The sequence below is a fragment of the Mus caroli genome, chromosome 14 (assembly GCF_900094665.2).
Source record: "Mus caroli chromosome 14, CAROLI_EIJ_v1.1, whole genome shotgun sequence".
Lineage (NCBI taxonomy): Eukaryota > Metazoa > Chordata > Mammalia > Rodentia > Muridae > Mus > Mus caroli.
In genome coordinates this window covers 16,109,853-16,125,794 of record NC_034583.1, presented here as the reverse complement: position 1 = coordinate 16,125,794, position 15,942 = coordinate 16,109,853, and the positions used below count along the sequence as shown (strand labels likewise).

Below are 15,942 nucleotides of genomic sequence, written 5' to 3'. Positions count from 1 at the left end.
TCTCTCTCTCTCTCTCTCTCTCTCTCTCTCTCTCTCTCTCCCCCTTTCTTTCTGTTTTTGTTATTTTGTTTTGTTTTGTTTTGTACACAGGGTTTCTCTGTGTAGTCCTGACTGTCCTGGAACTCATTCTCTAGACCAGGCTGTCCCCAACTCAGAGATCCACCTGCTTCTGCCTCCAAGTGCTGAGATTAAATGATTTATCACCCATTTTATTTATTTATTTGTTTGTTTGTTTGTTTGTTTGTTTGTTTATGTTTTTCAATACAGGGTTTCTCTGTACAGCCCTGGCTGTCCTGGAACTTACTTTGTAGACCAGGCTGGCCTCGAACTCAGAAATCTGCCTGCCTTTGCCTCCTGAGTGCTGGGATTAAAGGCGTGCACCACCACGCCCGGCCTTATCACCAATTTTTATGGCAGCTAAGACTTTCTTTTTTTCCCACATACCTAAATATCCCCCCTTTTTGTCTTTGTTCTCCTAAAGATTCCTACCTCCTGTCTCCTGCTCACAGGTCTACATGGTATATCCTTCTTAAACCTATTGTTCTAGAAGGTAGTACTGTGTGAATATATGCTTATAGGAATTTATGATATAAATAGAATATATGCCCCTGTACATATTATAGACATTAGAGAGTATATAACATGTATATAATGGCATAGTAAAACCAATAGCTGTCCTGTAAACCTTACTGGTATTTTACTTTGATGGTTAATAGAATCAAGAAAGAAAAAAACATAGTGCTTTCTCTACATATATGCTTGCTGTATGTACTAAATTTATTAGAAAGATTTATTTGTTCTCTAACATGCTGGACATGGAGTTTTCAATCAGCTTTCAACTTCCTAAAAAAAAAAAAAAAAAAAAAAAAAAAAGCCTGGTGTTTACAGCAGCCCACATGGTGACCTGAGTTTTACCTTTTTTTCCAGCTTCCCACTTTCCTGAGTAGTCTATCCATTAGAATGGGTGCCTTATGCAATTTCATATATGACACTGAAGAATCACTTCTTTTCTATTATTCTGAACTAAATTAAACATTTTGTTTTACTACAGTACAAATAATAGCTGTATTGGGTACCTTTGTGGTATTATAATAAAAATGTCTGACATAGCTAACTCACAAAGAGAAAAGGTAGCTCACAGTTTAAGAAGTTCAAAGTCTAATGCTGGGCTGCCCCAATTGCCTGTTCTCTGATAGGGTGGTGGATGATCATAGAGTGTAGAAGTAAACATGAGCAGAGAGAAAGGAGGTGTGTCCATGTTTGTTCTTCTCATACTGATTTTCTTTGGAGAAGACATGGATCAAGGAGTCACATGTAAACTCCTAGGCAGTTGTACATAAACTGCTCCACACTTTCAATAATCTAAGGACCTCAACAAGGCTTAACTCAACAAAGCTCCACCATAAAATAATGCTACCCTAAAGACAACGACTTTAACAACAAAGGGCTCTTGGGGGACACTCTTTAGACATCACCTAAACCACAGCAGTGGTCCACAGTAGGTGGCCAATTAGTGTTAGCTTTCTTCTCTGCATAAGTGATGCTTTCTCCCCTTATACCAGTGTTGTGAGCACTTCTTTCTGAAACTCTTGCACCCCTCTCTGTTACAGACTCGAAGTGAAGCTGCCATGACTGTCCTGAGTGGCCATGTCGTAGTCTGCATCTTTGGGGATGTCAGCTCAGCCCTGATTGGCCTCCGGAACCTGGTGATGCCACTTCGTGCTAGCAACTTTCACTATCATGAGCTCAAACACATTGTGTTTGTGGGCTCCATTGAGTACCTCAAGAGGGAGTGGGAAACACTGCACAACTTCCCGAAAGTGTCCATATTGCCTGTAAGTCAAGTCACACTATTTAATGTCCAGTTCTTCATCTTTACATTCAAAAGAAGAAGTCCCAGGTGGCTGTAATTGTTGAGGCTTTGATCATGTCTCTGCTCCTTTTTGTTACTACAGGCCTGAGGACAAAGCTGTCCTTCCCCTGTGCTCTGCTAAGAAAGTAAAACCCTGGGAGGCCTTATTAAAAGAATTTGCAGCCAAGTGCAGCCTCTTGTCGGGTGAAGTTGAGCTACCTTCACATGCATTAGCTACCATTGTCTAAACTCTCTTTCCTGGGCAAAATTTAGAATGTTGCCCGATTTTGATATATGCACCAAGAATTCACTCATAAAATTATTGTTGGCATTTTAATTTGACATGGCTAATGCTTAGAGAAACACAGATCTGTCCCATCTTTCATCTGATATTGACCAAATCAATAAAGAGCAGATTTATCTCTACTGTCTGGAATTCCATACCTCTGCTCTGACCAGCCTCTAGTCACGCTTTGTCTAAAAACCCAGAATGTTTTCCATGGCTTTCTGTGTTTGTATATACATGTAAAAGCATGTATCCATAGGTGCTTATTGATTACAAAGATCACTAGGACACCAATCTATAAAAGACAATTTGGGACTCCAGAATTTAGTGTGAAAATAAGGGATGAGTGATTTAAAAGTCAAATGGATAGCAACTTTCTAATTATAATACATTCTCCAAAAATTTTTAGACTTAAAGAATATTAATTCTTTTCAAAGTTTTATGTGGTTGCCTAGGTCAGAAATCCAGAAAAACATTATCTATCCTTCAACTATTTTTATTATCAAGTCATACCTAAAATCAAGAGACATTTAGCCCCTTAGCTGTCAAGAAGTTTGTTTTCTGCAACTTTTTAGCAGCTTGCAGAACAGCAGAAATGCAGCCACAAGAGCCAAGGAATATAATGTGTTAAAGGGTATAAGGGGCTACCCACAGTCACCACCCTTATGTGCAATATGTGTCTCCCATAGTGCCTCATCTAACAAGTCTCTTCATTTCCAAAATGTGTTAGACAGCCCAAACTCTGACTGCTTTAATGTATACCTGTAGTTAAAGGTGGTCACCTGTTATAGTTCACCCATTAAAGAATCATATCTGCATACTGTGTATCCATCACTAAATTCAGAAACATGACCAATTGATTTGATTATACCTTTCTGTGGTTATCACTATCTTATATGTCCTATTCCACATGACCCTTTACCTCTGAAGGTATCTCTGCAAAACTAATTTGCTAGGTGCACAGGTACATGTTTATGTAGGAAGGGCTTGTGCGTATTTGTGGTATTTGTGCGTGTACACGCGAGTGTGTGTGTGTCTGTGTGTGTGCATGTGTGTGTATGTTTCCTTCTGTTTCCTTCTGTATGACCCCATTCACATTTCCTCACCTGCCTCTGCAAGTCAGGTTGAGTCTTATATTTGTAGAGCCTTTATAAATTCCCCCACATTTAGCATACTTAAGCACAGTGGGTTTGTACATTATAAGCCTTAACCCCTGTCTTCATTGTTTAAACTGTGTCATTCCTATAAGGGTATCCGAGAGAAACAAAAGCTATATATATATATATATATATATATATATGACTTTGGTATTTCTTGTGCCTTGAAATCATATGCTTACAACTGGATGTGAGCTCCTTCAGATCACAATTACTGCTGACTTTCCTACAAGGTGAAAATTAAAAGAACGTGGACATCGACAGCTGATGTTTATACGCTGGCAATGTGATACAAAGAGTTGGTCACACTTAATTTTGTACCAAGCTAACATAGAAGACTGTGTTTTTTTCCTTCTCCCAGGATACCACTCCAGTGCCTGGATCAGTCTATGGCCCCAAATGCCCTTTCTCTATGGCTCAAATTTACAGCAATATTTAGGAGCACTAGAATAGGATCATGATTTCTACTGCGTCATAAAGAGGAGCTAAAGGGCTCCATAGTTATCCAGATCCTAATTTTCCAAACCCCATCTAGTGATGGGGACAAGGGGAGATGTATACAGCAGCTTGCAAACACTTAGCCACTATAGGCTAAGGCTGAAGGTAACTTGTGTATCCATATACACAAGGGGAAACTTAAATCCATCTAGAGGATCAGGGTTGCTTTTAGCTGCATGAGTCCCCCAAAATAGTGCTGTGCAGCTGCTGGGGGGCTCTGACATGGCATGGCCCTGTGTGCAAGGGTGTTCATCCAGTCTATCAAATCTACCTTACACCCCATCATAAACCTTGCATCGACAGAGGTTTTTCTACTGTCTCACATTGTTATAGGATTTTTAAAAACTCTGTTTACTGGCTTATTTATTTTTAATTGCACCGGTAATATACAAATCTGTTCTTGTTATAAAATATTCAAACAATATCAGAGTATATAAAGTCAAAAGCAAACTTTCCACTCCATTCTTTCCTCTCCCAGAGGTAATTACTGTTATTAGTTTAGTGTATAGTTTTTCCTGAGTTTTCTTTTTGAATTTACATATATTTATAAATATATAATTTTTACTTCAAGTAGCTTCATTTATTCCAAATAAATGGAGTTATACTTTTTAAATGGTTCAAGACACTCACATTCCCACCACCTACTAATCCCTTTATCTTGGAGTTTATTCCAACTCAGTGAGTTTATGGAGGACTCGGGCTGTGCCTATAGTATACTTCCCATATTGTGTACGTGTCCCAAAATAAATTTAACTACTCTCATGTTGTTAGATCATTGTGTCCTTTCCTTGGCATTTTTTTCTTACTAAACATTATGCAATAAAATTTTATGGCCCGAAGCTTGCCCCTTTGCCTTGCCCTTGTACAAAATGCACACTAACTCCACTGGCTCCCTCAGCCTCCTGATTGAGCAGAGCCATGAGCTCCCACCTCCTCACACCCTGCTTTGTAGATTTCCCCATGGCTGCTTTGAAAATTCTAGTTGGATACACTGTCTGTTGCCAGAGACAGAAATGACCTGCTATTAAATAAACAGGCATTTGAAACCCACCTCCTCGTTATGTTCTGAAAGGCAGAGGTTGCCACAGGACAGTTACTTAAATCAAGACAATTTCCAGGCAGGAGGAAGATGTAGACCCTGGCATTATTCGTCTCGGGTTTGTTAGTAATAGCTTGATTGAGTATTGAGAACTGGCCTGAAATGCTGCCATCAGCACCAACTACCCTTTAGATTAGCGTGCAGCCCTTATTCCCTGAAATGTAGTTAGGCCAGCTTAATGTCAAGACATAAAAAAGATACTTGTTAAATAATGTCCCAAAGCTCCTGCTCAATCTTTAATTTGTTTTTATTTTTTCTCTTTCCCTCTTCTCTCTCTCTCTCTCTCTCTCTCTCTCTCTCTCTGTGTATTTTCATATTCTCTCTCTCTCCCTCTCCCTCTCTTTCCCCCTACCACCCCCATGCCAAAGGGTACGCCATTAAGTCGGGCTGATTTAAGGGCTGTCAACATCAACCTCTGTGACATGTGCGTTATCCTGTCAGCCAATCAGAATAATATTGATGATACTTCGCTTCAGGACAAGGAATGCATCTTGGCGTCACTCAACATCAAATCTATGCAGTTTGATGACAGCATCGGGGTCTTGCAGGCTAATTCCCAAGGTAAGGATAGCCTATAATATTTCTCTGCTGTGCCTATGGGGGACAGGGGCTGGCAAGAGGGATATCCTTCACTCAGTAATTCAAAGAGGCTCACATCAGCCTGTCTGGCAATGAAACCTGTGGTTGCCACGATGGCTTACAGAGGAGCATCTGTTCTTCCTGCCATCTGGAGATACGGACCTGAAACCTGATGTATGTCTCCCTCCCCCAGTTTGTTGCCTTTTGAGGCAATAGAAGTGTCTTTAAATGCCTACCCTCTCTGCCTTTTCAAACAATGGGCTTTATGACCAGGGTCACTGTCTAAGAGCCAGAGTAATGTACAAATGCCAGCTGTACAATTTCCTTCTCTTTCACTATGAGTATTTTTCTATGGAGCTAAAAAGGGAATGTTAAGCTTTGCTATGGCTAGTGTCACATGCAAGACTCTACTCGCCTAAGGACGGAGATCTCTAATGGTACAGGCACTTGAAGCTGTATAGCAAGGAATGATGCTTGCTGGACTGTACATTTTCCTATAGAAGGCACAGGGGCCTGAAATGGCACATAGCTGCCTTCTCTCTTGGCCTCAATCTTCCCTGTCATTTGCTCGGAGATCCTGGACAGGTAGTTATAAGTGACGATGTCATCCTGTAGTCTCAGGGAAGCGGCACAGCAAGTAACCCCATAATGAATGACCTTGGAAATCAGGAGAGAGAAGGATAGGAGAAGAAATATTTTCTTCTGAGTGACAGCTCTATATGGGTCATGCAAGGCTTACTGAATGGGAGTGATTGACTATTGAATTGGGGGCCTCACTCCCATCATTCCAAGGAGCAAAGGCCACGAGGCCTGTAGGAGGCAGGAAGCTCCTCACTGGTAGCTCGGCATCAGGAGCTTCTGGGAGCTTGACTAGATCTTGGGGCTAAGACCTTGACGCTCTGCTGTCTCTGAACAACCTAGCATTACCACCCATGCCTCAATTCTGCTCAGCATTGCCAGAAAACCAAAAGACCATAGTACCTGAAAACCCTTCCATTGCAGGTTCTCTTCCTTGCACTGGCCCTGGTAGAGAGCTAGCAGGGAGTAGGGGGTGTGGGACTGGGTGGGGAGGGGACAGGTACCCTGTGGTAGGATTGGGGTAGGTAGTGAAAGAAAAGGAGAGGCCTAAATGCTTCCCAGTAGATCCAGGAGCCACTGTGCAGTTCAAAGCCACTCTCAGGGGGAGTGTCAGCCTTGCTGCTGTGGACCAGAAGCCATTCTGGCAGAGACATTCTTGGGGTTCCTAGCAGCTTTAGGCTTTTGCTGACTTGTGCTTCTCCAACCTTTCTGAGAGTTGCATCAATCTGTAGTACTTACCGAGTCATGCCCAGCTTCCATTTTTCTGACATAACCCTGCCTCAGGCCTAACTTTGGCCTCTCCATCCCATCATCCTGCCTGATGGTCCAAAATATAAAGATTGGTGCAGCTACAGAAGAAGAGAACAATGTACCAAAACCCAAAGAGACATCCTGAGTTCTGCCAGGCTGTATGCATAGGAAACAGAACTTGCCTCCTGCCCAGCTTGCCCAGAGAGCACGGGAGAAAGAATGTGGAAAGACAGTGAGCTGACCTTCCAGGGGTTGGATGCAGCTAGCTGGTATGTGTTATCTTCCTCTAAGTCCCTGATCTTTAATTTGTCTTCCCCACTCTTACCCTGATGTGAGCATCACCTGGGGCAGCTTGTTGGAAATACATCTTGCCATGGCCTACCTTATACTACCTGTCAGATGTGCATTCTAATGAGATCCCTGGGTGACTAGTACAGGCTGTTCTAAAGCAGGGCATTGAACATGCTGATCAACTCTTTCAGACATGCCTCCTGTCCTGGAGAGGGAAGAGCAAAAGGATGGGAAAGATTTGGAAGGAGCGGTTCTCCCCTGGGTTAGAGACACAGAGAACAGGAGAGGGCAGGGAGTGCTCCCTTTCTCTGGCCGATCTGTATCCTCCCAATATAATCAGGACTTCATGGTCTGCAGACATGTAATAATACGCCACCATGTACACATGTATACTTGAAATAGGCATGTGTCATTTTCTTTCTCACCCTATCTTCTCCTATCCTGTCATTGGCCTGCATATCATCCTCTGGTCCCACTCTGGTATTCCAATGACAATGGTCCAGTGGTGGTTCACAGCACCAAGAACTGGCTCATCACCACCACTCACCTCTAGAGCCCATGCAGTGTGGACTTCTTTGAGTTCTAGCCACTGGATAGAGAGGGGAGTTGAAGGTCTCTGCTGTTTCCTACCTCTAAGACCTCTTTGACTAGCTGGTATGCCCAGTGGCCTCAGATCCTTGCTTTTCCATACAGGTATTTGGAAGGTCCATTCTCCAAGGGAGAGGTTGGAGTCACAGGCAATAGAGGCACCGCATTGTTCTTTGCATTTTGGACAACATATCATATGTGTCCTAAATGTAAACTGTAGAGATTCCTCACACCTACCCACCAGTTTCATCTTGACGAACCACATGGTCCTTGACAAAAACCTCACAAACACCTTTACCTATGCACAAGCCACATTTTGATTCTTCCAGAACCCAGCTGGCTCCAGAAATGTGGACTGAGGACAGCTGGTCTGCTCAATGGTGGAGTGCTCATGTGACCATATGGGAAGCTGTTTTAACATGCTACAGTTGTCCAGGATAAGGGCCTGTTAGCACTGAGAAGTCCAGCCACCATGGGAAGGATTTGTGTCTATGTCTATGCCCTTGCCAGGGCATGTTACTGGGACTCCTCTCTTTTTCCTTTTGCTTCTCTTCTTTAGTGTCACTTTTCTAGCCCACACGGTGTCAGAACTGACCCAGCCTAGGGATTCTGGACCAGAGACTTTCTGAAAGGAAAGGAGATGTCATGGCTGCTTGTCAAAAACAATTACAGCAGAAGGTGGCATGTTCCATGTGGGCCGGTATATCCGATGTGACATTTGGGTCTATGAGATGCAGTTTTAATATACAGCAGGCAAAACCGCACTGACAGTCACATAAAGCAGGTGAAGCTGCTTCTTGCTGGTCAGCAAACATCAGCTCTGAGCCACTTTACAGCTCTTTACCAGCGACTAAGTGCCTTTATTTGCAGAGTGCCTGTCATTTCCCTTTGGCTGGAGAGCTGGTGTATTATTTAGCACGCATTTATCTAGGGAAAACACTTCCATTTAAATCAGCTGGTACAATAGTGCCTCTTTGCCAGCCCATTTCCCTGTGGTGCTAAAAGATGAGAAGGAAGTCTGATCTTGGGAAGAGTCAGGGTTCATTCCCAGAGAGCCTCTGGGATCAGCACCTAAAATGAGAGATGTGGTGGAGTCGCTCTCTTTTTGTTGTTTTGTTATTTTAAATATAAAAAGGTGAAATGAGCATCTTGCACCTTATTTTCTCTTCCAGTCAAGGCTTCTCTTAGGGAAAAGAAAGGAAGACAGGAGAGTCCCCCATGCTCCAGCCACTCTAAAGGACAGCAGTGACTTGGATTCAACCTCTCCCTAGCAGCAAGGAACTCAGGGAGTGGAGGATAATGACAATACAGAGAAAAGAGGGCTGGGTTAGCAGAAGAGGGACCCAGAGAGGGGCCTTATTTCATCTATTCACACATCTTTGTAAGTCCTCCTAATAGAGGCGACAGCTGGGCATGCATTGAATGCAAGTGGCTATTGAGCCCTTGAGATAGGCCCGGTGTCAATGCAATGGATGAACTGAATTTTCCCTTTTCTTAACTTTTGATAAAGTTACACTTCACTAGCATCAGCTGCTCTTTCATTGCTAGGACAAGGTATCTGACAGGAAGCAAGTGAAAGAAAAAAGAACGGATGGTTCCGGCTCACAGTTCACAGGGAGATATACCATTGTGGTCCGGAAGGCATGGCGGCAGGAATAGGAGACCAGTTGGTCACATAGCACCTGCAGTTCAGATGCAGAGTGAACAGGAAGTGGGATCAAGGGGCTCCAGCTATAAAACGTCAAGGTCTGCCCCCAGTGATCTCTCCCCAGCAAGGTTCCACAGCCTTCTCAAGAACTGTCACCATCAGGGACAAGTTAGTATACATGTGAGCCTGAGAGGGGTAGGGCATTTCACTCCCGAATCATGAGAAACAGTTCTCCGCAGCTAGCGGCTATATATCTTACTGTGGGGAGATAACTTTTTTGACTCCTAAGAGTTTTGATTTGGGGATATCATCCAAGATTTGTCAGACCAGGGCAAGTATAAATCTGTCTTTGAAAAGTACAGCTTGACCCTAGCTAAAGGTGAGAGGTGATGCAGGCATGAGTGGTGGGAAAGTGTTCTGGGGAAATGGGTTGCTGCTCCCTGCACAGCGTTTTTTGTTTTGTTTTTGTTTTTGTTTTTGTTTTTTTTGTTTGTTTTTTGGTTTTTTGTTTTGGTTTGTTTTAGTTTGGTTTTGGTTTTTTGAGACAGGGTTTCTCTGTATAGTCCTGGCTGTCCTGGAATTCACTTTGTAGACCAGGCTGGCCTTGAACTAAGAAATCCGCCTGCCTCTGCCTCCCGAGTGCTGGGATTAAAGGCATGTGCCACCACACTCGACTCCTACACTTTGTCGTGTCAGAGTGAAGCAAGGCAGACATGGAGGTGGGTTTGAAGTATAGGCGAGATGGTTGCTGAAGACAGTGGATAAAAACAGAAAATGGATCAGGAGCTGGGTTTTGAGATTGGCTACTAGATGATGACGTTACAACTAAGGAAGAAGACAGGACCAAGGAGGAGATGTGAACTGGGGACGAAGGCAAAGAATTTAGTCCTGATCACTTTGCACCCTTGAGGACCACAAGGAACCATGAAGATGGCCTGCACAGCCTGCAGTTAGTTCATTAGTGCTGCTGTGCAGAGCAGAAGGTGCTTCAGCTTTGGATGGAGGCTGATATGAAGCGAAGGACTCCATTCTCTGAAAGGATGCAGATGCTCTTTCACTTGTCCTGGGGTCATATCCCAGTCGACTGATCAGAGTTGAAATAGCATGCCACAGGCCGTGGAGATGGCTCCACTAGTAAGAGAAACAGTCGCAGCAGAAACCTGATGACCTGAGTTTGATCCAGGACCTACTTAAAAAGCTGGGTGCAGTGGTGCATGCCCATGATCCCAGCACTCCTATGGCAATGCAAGAGGCAGAGATGGGAGAAGCAGCTAGAAGTTCATGGGCCAGCTAGCCTGAACTATACTCCTGCCATAGATTGATGATCCCTCTTTTCTTTGCATATTTTTGTATCATACTAGCTTTCTCTGGACTTGAAAAAACTCAAGAGGAGGAAAAAGTGGCAGGGGGTGGTGTGGGAATCTTTTGCCCAAAGGTTTCACTTGCCAACCTAGCTTCTGTCACCATCTCAAAGTAATAAGTACAGGTGTCAGTTACCCAGCACATAGCTTTGGAGGTAACACAGCTAAGATCCAACATTTCCTTGATGTATGTCCCAAAACTAGCAGGATCTTGTCCTTGAGGCAAGTTGAAGTGGGAGAAAGGGACAAACAATGGAATTGTGGGAAAAGGACAGCCAGAATGAGGAATGCCTGAATGAGCCATTTACCAGTGGTTAAGATGAGCTGATTAAAAGGCCTGTTGCATCTTGTGTTTCTTTGCACAAAGACCGGGACCAACAGTTAATAATAAAAAGACTAGGTTTTCCCTTTAACATAAGGAAGTCATTCCCAGGAAACAGATCAGGCTCTGCAGAGATTGGGAGCCTTCTACCATTGTGTCCTAAAGGAACATTACTGGCCACCATGATCTCTGTGATGAGAGGCAGATCGAATGGGATGGGCCCAGTGGTCCTTTTTTAACTGAGCGTCTCTGGAATTTTCTTGGTTTTTATTACACAGAGTTCTGCATTTTATAGGTTCTGTAGCCTTGCTCCAGAGGGAGAGCTGTGGTGTTTGGCAGAACTGGGGTCATGGGTCTCCTAGTGGAAGTGTTCGCATCCTTCCTGAACGGTGATGGCAGTGTGGCCAGTGCCGGGTGAGCACCTACACATCTGGGGTTTCCATTAGAGTGACAGACCACCCCATTCCCAACTCCCATGTCACTCTTCAACATCTGCCCTTCCCACTTTGTGCTCTCCTCCTCCTCTGAGCCTGGCTTCTTGTACATGCAAAACTACGGACACACCTATGCACGTTTCTTCCCACCCAGCTTCACTCCCTGAAATCAGAGAAGCATTTTTTCAGCTGCTCCTGTATAGCATTTCATTACCTCAATATTCTCTCTCAATTCTAAAATGGCAGTGGGGGAGCGCCATTTCTCTTTATGCCTACTGAACGAAGAAAGCTCAGCACTAAAATATTTTCCTTCCGTTGTAACTGAAATGGCTGTTGGCTTCCATCCCAAAAACCAGAAAGACAATTCTACTTAACTGTTTAGAGATTTATACATACCACACTGGAGTAGCCTCTAGGTAGTAACTTTAGATACCCAGCCCAATAATTTTCTTTTATTGGCTTGTGATTTAGATCCTATTTGGAATCCTCCATAATAAGAGTAGTACATTTCATTAAAAAAGCTTACTAAACAATAAAAGAAAGTCTGGCTTAGGGCTCTGAGAGGGTCTCAAGTACAGAGAGGGGCCTGCGCTGTTACATTTCTTCTGCAGACTTCACAAGATGAATCTCAGCCCACTAGTGCCGATGTGTTTGGTGAAGCAGCAGTTGCAGCTATTCTGTAAATGCCTTTGAGTGAAGAGAGCTTTTCCTACACACCATATTTTGTCACATGAAAGAACCTCTTAGGACCACCATTTGCTGTCCTGGTGACACATTCCTAATTCAATAAACAAGGATTGACAAGAGCCATTGCAACATGAGATTGAGGAGGTCAGACTAATTTCTGACCCATACTGAGTGCCTTCCAAACAGACAGAGAGAGAGAGAGAGAGAGAGAGAGAGAGAGAGAGAGAGAGAGAGAGAGGTGTGCGCATGCAGGTATGCATAGGAGCATGTGTGTGGAGATCAGAGATGGACATCAATTATCTTCCTTTATCTTCCTGAATTTTTCTTCCTCTCTGATTTTGAACCATGGTCTCTCATTGAACCCACAGCTCACTCCTGGGATTGTTTGTTTGTTGTTTCTTTGCTTGTCTGTTTTTAACCTGGGTGCCTTGCATCTGAATTCGGATCTTCATGCTTGTGCTTTAAGTATGTTACCCATGGAACCTTCTCTCCCACTCCAATGTTTTTTTTCTTTGGGAGGTGAAAATGGTGAAAATGAAGTAAAAAAAAAAATACAGGCAGAATCATCCTTTCCTTCCATCTGTATACAGAGCAGTTGACATCCCCATGCAGACTCTAACCAGCCTGGGGCAAGACAGAGAAGGGAATCTTAGTTTGGGAGGCAGAAAGCAGATATGGCGTAGTGTCCGGAATGGACTCAACTCATCACATAAAAACCAGACTGTCACCTGTTAGGTGACTCCTCCAAATGTGTGTGCCTCAGTCATGTCTCTTTTAAAAATTGTAATGTCTTTCTAGCTTACCCAGGTAAGCCATGACCCCTACTTTCACATACAGTGTTATATAATCTCCCTGGAAACCTGCTGAGGCAGAGATTGCACTCTTCATTTTAAGGAGGAGAAAATGAGGCTCAGAAAATTAAGCATCTATTCCAACATCTGAGTTAGTCAAGAACACATGGAGCTGGTCCCCAGGCAGTCTGATTGTAAAGAAGGTATTTTTTCCAACCACACCAATCTGCTCCAACTAAGACAAATGTTAACTGTGCTCTGATGAGAAAGTGTCTTGACTCTGTGTATCTACTTTTAGGGGTTATCTTGGATAAACATTCCAGGGAAGAAAGTACCCCAAAAAGCCTGCCTTGCCCCTAAATTACCTTTGTGCCCAAAGGGCTGAAGTTTGTCTTGAAGTGTCTTTTGTCTCAATGAGTCTTTTGTGGGGTAGGGGTCCCTGGCTCTTCCTACTGCAGTGAGAATCACTGGGAATTCTTAAGATTGAGTCTTTTGCTCCAACCAACAACTATGCAGAGAATAGAGTGGGAGGAAACGTATAACATTATGCTAAGTCTTTCTTCATGAACAATAGATTTGTCTGAGCTGTTTTTCCCCTATTAACATAGATCGGATGAGCTGTGAAGTTGACTTAATGAAGTGATTGCCATTGAAACATGAAGGCCTGAGTCTGATTTTCAACCTATGTGAAATAGATAGACATGGTGGAATGCATCTATACTTCCAGTGCTAGGAGGCAGAGAAAAGTGGATCCCTGAGGTTCACTGGCAGGCTAGCCAACCCACCCTAGTCCGTAAGCCTAAAGTCAACTAATAGACCCTGCTCAATAAACAAGGTAGATGACACTTGAAGAACGACACCAAAGATTGATCTCTGACCTCCTTATACATGTCCATACACATCTGCACACATCCATGCCCACTTCACCAACCATGAACATATGCATGAGTGCGCATATACACTCAGTGTGGATTGACTACTGAAATGTCAGAAAAAGTGTGGAACATTTCAGGCTTGATTTTTGCTTTCTTCTGTAGAGAAATGTTCAAAACTATCTGTTTCCCAAAAGAGAAGGTTCAGTAGGAAGCATCAGGTTAAAATGAACACAAGCTTCTATTCCCCAAAGCCCCCATGAATGGTCCAGATAAATGGTCAGATAAATGGTTGTATGGAATCCATGCAAATTTTTTTTAGTCAAAGAAGACAGTGGAAGCCTATTATCCTATAGATTCTGTCTCTGTTCTGCCCCCTTATGTGTTATGTCCCCCATGTGTTTCTCTCTCTCTTCCTCCTCTCTCTTTGTCCCTCCTTCCTCTTGCCAATGCTTCCCCTTTCTCTCCCTCCCTCTCTTTTCCCTGTCAATGAAGTTCTGGGTAAGGGAGGACTGTGGCTCAGCCAACAGTTCCTCTTCTGAGCATCAGTTTCCCTTACATTTGATGTTTTCCCTTACACTTGAGATTAACTGTTCCTGTCATCAGGAATCTAATGGGATCTCTACAGACAGAAGTGACAGAGACATGCACAATAAGCTGTGTGTCATCATGTGGATGTGCATAGTTAATGATATAGGGTTTGGGACATTCCAGAGCACCCTGTAAAGTTCCTAATGTGAGCCATTTGTAACTTCCTGAGACCTGATTTAATCCACATGCTGTAAATAACATGTGTGCCTCAAGCTAGCAAGAAAGCCTTGCCAACCATCCAAAGCATTTTTGCCTCTACCTATCTTTTTTTTTTCAGCTGAAACTCACGTGAAGTCTCAAACCATCATTTCTTCTTTCCTATGTGACCCTGCAAAGAAGGCATCTAATTTACAAATGGCTTAAGTTTGGAGATTTTTAAAGCTCTTAAAGGTATCCGTGAGCCTAAATGCTTCAATAGTATTTTATGGAATGCTCTAGAGGCTCCCCCTCCATTTGTAGAGCAGTGTATTTATCCCTGGCCATCTTGTTACAGGTATCTTGTCAAGATGTTCTATGAGGTATTTTAAGGCCATGCAGATGTGTGGTGATATATCACAAGATTGCTTTGTGTTGCAATCAGTTTTCATCATGGCATGTATTAACTATTTTTGGACGAATAACTTGGGTTCAAATCTATCTCTGCCACTGATGAGGCCCAGACAGCCACTTCAGTATCTCCGTGTCTCATTTTTCTCATTCTCGCTGCCTTTGGATCAAGTTGCTCTCAGAATGCAACCTTTAAGTAAATCAGAAAAGACTTTCTCTTTTGTCCAGCTCCCTCATTTCTATCTGTTGGATCGACTCAGGTCAGGTTTTCATTTTTGAATTGTCCGTGCTTCTTATTTATTTGGGCTATTGACTGCTGGCCAGATATCTGGTTATTAAGTCATTTTTCTCACTTTGTGCAGCACCTTTTCTTTTGTTTGATGGTTTCCCTTGCTAAATGGACACTCTTTACTTTAAAAATAATTCCACTTACTTATTCTTGCTTTTGTTACTGGGGATTTGGTGTTTTATTTAAAACCAACAAAGTGCCAAACTCTACCTGGAAGAGGTGTCTCCCTATCTTTTCTTCTAGGAGTTCCTGCTAGAGGTCCCATATCCAAGTCTTTAAACAGCTCCAGGTCCATTTTTGTATGGAGTATAGGGAAATGGTCCAATTTCATTCTTTGACATTTGGGGATTCAGTTTTCATCATGTGTTTATTGAAGAGACTGTCTTGTTCCCATGAGGTGTTCTTGGTGCCTTGTTTATAGATTAGTCAATCATGAATAGGTAGATTTTGTTTCTGATTGAGCTATTGGTATTCAACCTTAGTTGCACAATGCGGTCACCTCAAGGATTTGTAAGAAATCTTGAGATGCCCCGGCTGCATCCCAGGACAAGTTAATCTGTCATCAGAGGTGCTATACATCCTACAATGACCCCAATGCACAGCCAGATTGAGAGGCATTAGTTTCTTCCCTTCCCTCCCCTCCCCCACTGCCCTCCCCTCCACTTCCCTTCCCTTCCCTTCCCTCCCCTCCACCTTCCTTCCCTTCCCTTCCCTTCCCTTCC

The 15,942-nt window shown here is 43.2% G+C and overlaps 1 protein-coding gene across 27 annotated transcripts in view; it reads left to right on the top strand.

Moving 5' to 3' along the window:
- The window catches only part of Kcnma1 (potassium calcium-activated channel subfamily M alpha 1), a 702,678-nt gene that overhangs the window by 625,080 nt on the left and 61,656 nt on the right, over window positions 1–15,942 (top strand). For all 27 annotated transcript variants that reach the window (XM_021182657.2, XM_021182666.2, XM_021182664.2 and 24 more), the window contains 2 exons: window positions 1,611–1,835; window positions 5,261–5,453. In XM_021182657.2, coding sequence (XP_021038316.1) covers window positions 1,611–1,835; window positions 5,261–5,453 — 418 coding nt within the window. The remainder of the gene's footprint in view (window positions 1–1,610; window positions 1,836–5,260; window positions 5,454–15,942) is intronic.